Below are 8,782 nucleotides of genomic sequence, written 5' to 3' on the forward strand. Positions count from 1 at the left end.
TTTAGAGTGTTATATGACATATTAATGGGATATAATTACTTTACTTAACATGTAAATATCATTGTAATGTAAAATCTACACTGTTTTATCACACAAGTATCATGATAATAATAAAAGTTGTGAAATGTTATTATTATATTATAATATGGAAAAAAACAAATAAACAAAACAATAAATCCAACCGGAAGTCAAGAATTCTTGATATGGCATGAAAGTTGGCGAGAGATTGCATGTCTTGACCCTCCGGGTTATGGGTATTTAGATTTTGGCTCACACACAACTAGTATGTGGTTGTGCTAAAAGCATTTCCATTTGCTGCGTAGTTTAAGTCCTCTACTTAAAAAATGTTTTTCCTCTCGAATGTTTGAGCTTCCCTGTGCAGAATGATATATTTATGTATGTATCACACTTGATATGATGCCTCGTTTTCTTTCCCACCAGCATTTCTTGAAGACCCGCCCTACTCTTCCACTGATTGGCTAGGACTCGTTGCCTTCGTTGGTTGGATTGGTTGGATAAGGTTTAGAATGTCAGGGTTAGAGCCAATCAGAGGCAGTGTAGGGGCGGGCCTTCGCAGAATGCGGATATGACAGTACTTACTGTTTAGGAAGTGTGGAGACAATTGATCCACAGTTGCTTTAGTAAATCTCGGTAAACTTTTGCTGTAGTTTATTAGCCGTGCGATGGCAGGAACAGATCACTTTAATATGATTTTACAAATTTTCAGAGACGTGGCTCCTAGCATCACAAGCGGGATTCTCACTGTTGTCCTTTCATCGTGCGCGTTGTTTGGTATCCAAACATATTTCAACTTCACCCCGGGGGTCTTCAGCGTCGGTGCAAGTGTTTTTGTTAATGGACACCTCCACAGGCTCTTGACGTACCCTTTTTACCACAAGACACTTGCTCAGCTTCTCCTGAACATCATAACTCTGGTGTTTCTCAGCGGCAGTTTGGAGAAAGGTGTTGGCACGGTGCGTTTCCTGTTTCTGTTCATCTTGCTGTCGACCAGCACGGGCTTGTTTTACGCCTTCCTGGATCTTCTGCAGAGTGACAGCAGCCAGTGTAACACCGAGGGGTTGGTTCCTGTGGCCCTTGCCTGTGTGGCTTTAACTACAATGCACACAAAAATGACTAAAGGATTCCTGTGTGGAGTCAGTTTCCCCACCGTAGCTCTCCCTTGGGTGTTCCTCATAATCACCACTGCCCTCGTTCCTCACAGTGTGCTCCTATGTAATGTCATTGCCATCCTGATTGGGTGGATGTATGGTAAAGGATGGTTCTCCCTTCTGGACATATCTGAGGCCAGGGCTGGCGTTGTTGAGAAGATGATGCCCTTCAGGTTGTTGAGGAGCATCTGCACTGTGATGTTTGTCCCTGCTTCCACAGAGGAGAGGAGGAAGACCCTCCTTCCACAAATTAATCCAACCCCTGGGTCCTACCCGGTCCAGGCTTATGCTCCGTTGTCCAGCATCAACACCGCTGATATCACAGCCAACATGTATGAAGGCTGGCCGAACGCAACCAGTGCCCTGTCCAGTCCCACACCACCTCTCAATCCTTATGGACATGGCTCTGCACATGGCTTTGGGACGAGTCATGGACAAAGCTGCAACCATAGCCACCTCACTCACAGTCATGGTCAACTATAGTTATATTAATTTCTATGATTGTTTTACAACACTGCAAACATGCAGACAAGTCATATTCTATTAATACAGCTTTATTTTCCACTCCTAACCCACGACAAGTGATGGTACACCTGCAGCTCCTCTTTTCATCGGACTGAGTGGAGTCTCTGTCTGTATAAAGTGACATCTCTCTGAACGTTTAAATGTTACGGGTAACTTTTGTACTTAAATTTAAAAATGTACTCAATGTCTTTTATATCATTTGTTCCTTATTTCTACAAATAAATATATATATAATACAACATACAGAGTATCCAGAAAAAAAACCTCATTTACATACGGAAAGCCCTCATTTGTGTGCACATCCTGTCCTGTTTTTAGGCCAGATGCAGAAAAACAGATTCAATGTTAATTTCAATGTGAAAAAAGTGATTATTCACACACAGGATTATTTTATTGGACTAGAAAAACCCCACCATGTCTTCAACTTTGATTTTTGAACATGTGCAGTATCTCAAAGGTCATGTTGGAAGAATATTTTTTTTTGTTTGATCACTTGACCATAATACCAACAGGATATATCAGTTTTGTGCGCATATATGTCTTTAAGCCATTTGCCTAATGAAGGTCCAGTATGGTTGAAACAATGACGTCGACTTGAAGACCAATAATATTTACTTTTCTTCTGAGTTAAGTCTAGTTGGTATACAAGCCCCTAAAAACAAGACTTGAGACGAGCATGAAGTAACTTTCTCTTCCACAAAAAAACTCTGATCTGATATTTAGTTGTACTTCCATCATGGTCTTATTAGTGAACATGAAAAGACTTAATACTCATGTTAAATGTTTGCTGCTTGTGAACAAATCGTCTAGTGTGCTTTGATAGAAGTATAAGCAATAGCTTCAATATTAATTTCTCTGCAGTAATCAGAGTGGCTGCACACTTCAAATCAAATTTAATGCTTTTTAAGACCTCAGCAGAACATTTAATTAGGGCTGAGCTTCATGTTTGAAATGAATTTGACATTATTAGTGGGGACATTTTACTGGATAATTTTGTATCTCCATATAACAATCATCTGTAAAATCACAAAGTAATCCAATTAATGGCAAATGCAATGAACTGTGCCCCACTATTACGCTTTACATTGGATAAAACTGTGTTTTAAAAAAAGCACTTTAATTTAAAATTTAAATTTAAATTCCAATTTGCTTGGAATTATTCATTTTGAAATAAAACAATAAGGCTGTTCAGCTGTAGTTCATTCATTAAGGCACATACATGTTCCAGTATGTCTACCTTTCATCCACTTAAACAGTCCATTAAAACCTTTGTGACAGCAGGTGGCGTCCTGTGGAGAACCAATCGAAACAAAGAGCTGGACTGAAGTGAGTCGCAACCAAAGACCAAACCATCTTTGAACTGGTGAATCCTGGGGGGAGATACTTCTCATGCAACTAAGCATCACCTCAAAATCTAAAACCTACCATAATTAAAAAATGAGATTTTTTAAGACATTTTATGACCTTAAATTCTGAAAATCTTATTTAAAACTAATGATGATAATGATGGTAATGAATGTTTGTGCTAGTGGAGATAAAAAGGTTTAAAATCACTGTCACTGCACAAAGAAAGACAGTTTTAGTCCTCAAGCAATTTGGTTTATTTCACTCACTTTCAACAACATATTGATCAGAAACTCACAACTTCAGGACACCTGAGACTAAGTCACTGAAATGACAGTGAAGCCGGAGCACAGATGACGTCTTAAAGATCAAATAAAGGACTCATTCCTCCCAAGTGTCTCCATAGATGTTCTTCTTCGCTGTAACATAACAGATGGAGATAAAAGGAAATAATGTTAAATCAGCCTTTCACACATTCATTAAAACAACTGATGTATATGTAAACTTTTCTTTAACCCAAAAAGTGCTTTACACGTCTCTGCGGTGGCAACTTACCTTCTTTTATTGGTCTTTCTGAACCCTTTTCAGGTGAAGGTTTGAGCAGCGTCTCGGCCTTCTGAGTGAGTGTAACCTCGTAGTTCTCTCTGTTTTTAAGCCTCAGGTCTTCATAGAGGATGGGCTTTCTCCTGGGCTCCTCCTCTTCCATATATGACTGGACTGAAGGACAGAGAAAGGTCATCTACACCAAAATACAGCTGACAGACTAACAGTTCAACTTCAGGGACACATTTTGGTGACATTCTGAAGACCTTTTAACCTTTAATCATCTTTAAACGTAATTAAAAAAAAAAGACAGAGTATATGAAGAACATATTCATCTACATAACTGTTAAGACAGTTGATTTTAGCAAGTACAATGAGTTTGCACACTGAAATCTATCATTTTATACTCTTTTAATCTTATTTTGTCAGAGGGAAGTAGAGCTTTGACTATAGCTAAACACACACAAAACACACACAATCAAAGGATAGACTTAAAGCTTTAAATATGAGCAGACTAGGTTCAGGCTCGTCACAGGATTGATTAGCAAGTTAAGTGTCTTGTTGTCAGTGAGCCCAACACACTTTAGGCTTAACGTGATTTCACACTAAAAAAGTCATTATTGTGTTTTTGTGAGCCTACACGATGGTTCTGTGTGTGATACCTTGAGCACTGAAGTCATCTGGTTTTTTCATCTGCGCAGGTGGTTCTGGATTATACCCATATCCATAATCTCTGGTCTGTGTGGGCGTCTGGCCAGGACTGTCTGCTGGCTGGAACATGGGGTCAAATGACGGGCTGTTTGGGTCACTCATCTCTGACTGAGGACCTCTGGAACTGGGCAGAACAGAAAAAAATGGTAAAGAGGTGTTTGGTGGATTGAAAAAATAAGACAGTAAATTAAAGAAGCAGCTGTAAAACCATATAGTAAGACGGTTTAATGAGAGTGAACTCTGGTGTGTGTACTCACTACTGTGGAGGCAGTCCTGTCCTCTGTCTGAGGGCCTCTCCCAGAGGGGAGTTCTCCAACCTCTTGAACTTCTCCTGGCATGTCTTCATGTAGGACATTTTCCCAGCCAGGTAACCACAGAAACCAGCAACTGGAGAGACAAACATGCTTCAAGAAATAATTCACCATACAAATACTAAGAAAATCTTCACTGTAGAGTCAGATTTAGCTATGAAAGAAATATCAATATTTTTTAATATAATACCTCAGTAAGGATAATGTGACCACATTTTACACTTTCATATAATATTTCATTTCAACTTGGGTCAGATGACATAACTGTGAAAAGTATAGTTACTGATGTGGATTTGATGCTGCAGCTAAACACGCATCAGCAGTAAAATAAGTTCAGAAAAGTTCATCACTTTACTACAAGGTGGCATTTAGGAGGATGTTTAAACTCACATAGTTAAAACTGCAATCAATCCTACTTTCATGAAGATTATAATGTTATAGTTGAAACCATTTAGAGAAGTGATGATTCAACTTTATGTAGTTTGTGGTTCTTTTAAATTGTTGAGCATTAAACTATGAGGTGTTTCTAATATTTAGTCCCAATGATATCATGCTACTGAGAGTTTAACATTCAGGAACTTACAGGCCAGTTTAGGTAGAGATCCAAACCTCGGAGATGCTGATAGGGTCCCTATAAATGTAAACAGAACAGGGTTACGTTACAGATCAAAATCATTTTATGCTTATTTTACAGATGTTTTGCTGATTTCTCTACATTGTGCATAACGTTACCTCTGGCAACCAGGGCTTGAGTGATAGCCATGCTCACCACGGAGAAGGGCACCGCTGTGAGGGAAGCTTGTTGATGTCAGACTCAATACAAACATTTTGTTGTACATAATATGAAAATGAATGTACATATTGTTATGATCAATAAAACGTATTTGGCAAAGAAAGAAAATCTTTCCTTGATTTTAAAGGATAGGTTGACAATTTTTCAAGTCTGTCTTAAAACATCAGTCAGGAAGTTTCCTCGCTGTAATCCTTCCTCCTGTTCAGAGATCCTCTTCAAATGGAAGTGATGAGGGACAAAATCCACAGTGTGTCCACAGTCATTTTATACAAAAATGCATTTAAAAGTTTATCTGAAGCTTACATGATGCCTCAGTAGTCTGACTTAGTCATGACTGGATATCTGACACATTTACAGGCTTTTTAGCATCAAATTCCCTCTTTGTGTTTCCCTGTTGAGCTGCAGTGGAAGTATAGTAACAAAAAGAGGGACTTTGGCACTAAAAAGACTGAAACTTCATAATTGTTTGTGAATTTTGGCACCCCATCACTTACATTGTAAGTGCATTATGAAGAGATCTTCTAATGGCCAGTATGAACAGGAGGAATGATTATGACAAGAAAAACATGTCAATGTTCATTTGGGCTCCTGACTATTGTTTTAAGACAGACTTAAAAATTGTGAACCTGTCCTTTAACTTAAAAAATGGGTCTGACCTGTATGTGCAAGACAGAAACTTACACCTGTACCAAAAGCTCTCCTGGTTGCACTCTTTAAACACCCTCCTCTCCTCCTCTGTGGGGATGTAGTCCATGCCTACTGGCCCCTGCAGATGAACACACCGACAACACAGCGTTAACTTTAAATCTCTTATTTAATTGGCACTAGACTTGTTGGAAAGCCACACAAACACACACACACACAGCCCCAACCTACGGAGATCTGAACAGCAGCCAGTACGGTGTGTGTGTGTGTGTGTGTGTGTGAGCCAGCTAGCACGTTATTAGCAGCTTGTTGGATCCTGCGTGTTTCTCGGCGTGTTTACCTGTGCTCCTCTGCGCTGCTGCTCCTCGTTAAAACCGGTAGTAGTGGATGACATGTTGACGGTAACGTCAGTACTCACTGAAGCCTTCAAACCATGTGAAACGACAAAGTGTGAGCCACTCGGCGGACTGACTTCTGTAGTGTTTGGTACAATGTCATTGCTTCTGCCAGCACTGACATAACCCGGAAATACAAGGTGCCATTTGTCGGTTACTTTTCCTAGGATGGCATTACGACCCGCCTTACTCTGTCTCTGATTGGCTTACCCAGATATTCTTACCCTAACCCTAACCAATCTCACTCCTCATACCTAAATCTAACCAATAAAACCAAAGAAGGCAACGAGCACTAGCCAATCAGAGGCAGAGAAGGGCGGGATATGACTTCGCCATCCTAGGAAAAAAATGACAGTTAACGTTAGTTTAAGCAAGAAAAATGTGATGCAAGAAATGTGTTACTTCTCGAAAGTTAACACCCAGTTCTTTGTTTAATGCATATTAAAGATTTAAAGATGTACATAACCTTGAAAGGGCACATGCGATGTCAACGTCTGCCCTCTAGTGCTACAACCTCTACTCACATCCTCACCTGTGTGCAAGTAACGGCCAGTGTTGGAGGAAGTACTCAAAATCCTTTACTTCAGTAAAAGTACCAATACAGCAGTGTAAAAATACTCCATTACAAGTAAAAGTCCTGCATGAAAAATCCCTCTTAAGTAAAAGTACATAAGTATTAGCAGCAAAATGTACTTAAAGTATTAAAGTAAAACTATTCATTTTGTCCCTCTGACTGATATATTATCATATGACATTAGATTATTAATGTTACTGTTGTAGCTGCTGGAGGTGGAGCTAGTTTACACTACTTTATAGACAGTTAGCTAGTTTAGTCCAGTGGTTCCCAACCTAGGGGTCGGGCCCCTCCAAAGGGTCAGCAGATAAATCTGAGGGGTCGTGAGATGATTAATGGGATTAATGATGATTAATCACTATTCTTTGATTTTTGCTGAAATATTGGATCATTTGAACATTTATTGAAATGAAAGCATGTGAGAAGTTTAGAGGGAAAAATCACTATTTGGTGGAGCTGTTAACAACTCATAGACATGTGAAATGTGACCCCGACTACACACTGCTTTTTGTAAGACGTCAAAAGCCAAAAAGGTTGGAAACCACTGGTTTCATCTTTAACAATGTGTTGTATTTTAAAAGCTTGTTATATTATCCATTGTGTCAAATCTTCATCTGAAAAGTAACTAAAGCTGTCAAATAAATGTAGTGGAGTAGAAAGTACAATATTTCCCTCTGACATGTAGAAAGTAGCATCACATGGAAATACTCAAGTAGAGTACAAGTACCTCAAAACTGTACTTAAGTATAGTACTTGAGTAAATGTACTTAGTTACTTTCCACCACTAGTAATGGCAAATCATACCAGCATAATTACAGAATAACAATCTTTTATTATAGTATTACCTGGCAATACAAAGTTACCTCTTAGTGCTTAATGTTACTTTATTGATTTGTCAGCCCAGATTGTTTAACATCCAGAACTGTGCAAAAGTTTTAGGCACTAGATTGTTATCCATCAGGAAATGTCTGATCGGTCCCAGATTGATTCCCAATCATACAGCCAGAGTCATGAGGAACTATCTTCACCCACAAGAGGAACAAGGAGTCCTGCAACAGATGGTATGACCCCCAGAGAGCCCTGATCTCAACATCATTGTGTCAGTCTGAGATTAAATGTAGAGACAGAAGACACTGAGACGCATAAATCCACAGAAGAACTGTGGCAACTTCTCCAAGATGCAGGAAAAACTGCCTGCATTCCTGCCAAATGCCTTGAAAAACTGTGTTTAAGTGTAACGAGGAGAATTGGTGCAGTTTTAAAGACAAAACGTGGTCACACCAAATATTGATTACATTTAGGGTTCTGCATTAAAAAAATGCATTAAAACAAACAAATGAGCAATGCAAAAGCAGACAAAACGACATCAAAACACATATGATAGAAGGATACAACACACATTAAAAGAAATCTAATGAAAGCTGAGAAACTTTATAACAAAGTCACTCATCAGAGACTTACAAAACGTAATATATTCCATAATAATTGTCCCGCCATGTGCTGGTTGTATCCATGCAGTATCAGCTATAACAAGCCATACTTCCACAGAGACAAAAATACAATAAATTAGGTTATTTGTATCAGATTATCAAGACGCTGCCAAAATTAGAATAAAATGGTAGAATGTTGCAATGGCATCGTATGATACCTAGGTGACGCCATTGCACACCATTTGATACAATGAAGACTTTTATTGCCTCTTATACTGTATGAAGCTGCATAAAGTAAATAAAGGTGTTTATACTCAAAACTTGGCTTGAGATGAGGATTCA

General features: G+C 38.9%; 2 protein-coding genes across 2 annotated transcripts; one reads left to right on the forward strand and one right to left on the reverse strand.

Moving 5' to 3' along the window:
- The first annotated feature begins 523 nt into the window (after nt 1–523).
- Nucleotides 524–1,981, forward strand: rhbdd2 (rhomboid domain containing 2). The gene has a single exon (XM_044345594.1). The coding sequence runs from the start codon at nt 684–686 to the stop codon at nt 1,650–1,652; it is 969 nt and encodes a 322-aa protein (XP_044201529.1). The 5' UTR covers nt 524–683; the 3' UTR covers nt 1,653–1,981.
- Nucleotides 1,982–3,277: 1,296 nt separating this feature from the next.
- LOC122978122 (OCIA domain-containing protein 1) lies at nt 3,278–6,574 on the reverse strand. The gene is made up of 8 exons (XM_044345596.1): nt 6,382–6,574; nt 6,078–6,162; nt 5,336–5,389; nt 5,187–5,234; nt 4,550–4,679; nt 4,244–4,416; nt 3,594–3,755; nt 3,278–3,457 (listed from the first exon to the last, which is right to left on the reverse strand). The coding sequence occupies exons 1-8, from the start codon at nt 6,433–6,435 to the stop codon at nt 3,420–3,422; spliced, it is 744 nt and encodes a 247-aa protein (XP_044201531.1). The 5' UTR covers nt 6,436–6,574; the 3' UTR covers nt 3,278–3,419.
- Between the last annotated feature and the right edge of the window lie 2,208 nt (nt 6,575–8,782).

The sequence above is a fragment of the Thunnus albacares genome, chromosome 3 (genome assembly GCF_914725855.1).
Source record: "Thunnus albacares chromosome 3, fThuAlb1.1, whole genome shotgun sequence".
In the NCBI taxonomy this organism is placed as follows: Eukaryota; Metazoa; Chordata; class Actinopteri; order Scombriformes; family Scombridae; genus Thunnus; species Thunnus albacares.

Coding starts and splice junctions, on each gene's coding strand:
- rhbdd2 (XM_044345594.1), top strand. CDS start 684: ATGGCAGGAACAGATCACTTTAATATGATTTTACAAATTTTCAGAGAC.
- LOC122978122 (XM_044345596.1), bottom strand. CDS start 6,435: ATGTCATCCACTACTACCGGTTTTAACGAGGAGCAGCAGCGCAGAGGA. Junction 5,390..6,077: donor GGAGAGCTTTTGGTACAGGT/GTAAGTTTCTGT, acceptor CTTCCCTCACAG/CGGTGCCCTTCTCCGTGGTG. Junction 4,417..4,549: donor ACAGGACTGCCTCCACAGTA/GTGAGTACACAC, acceptor TGTTCTGCCCAG/TTCCAGAGGTCCTCAGTCAG.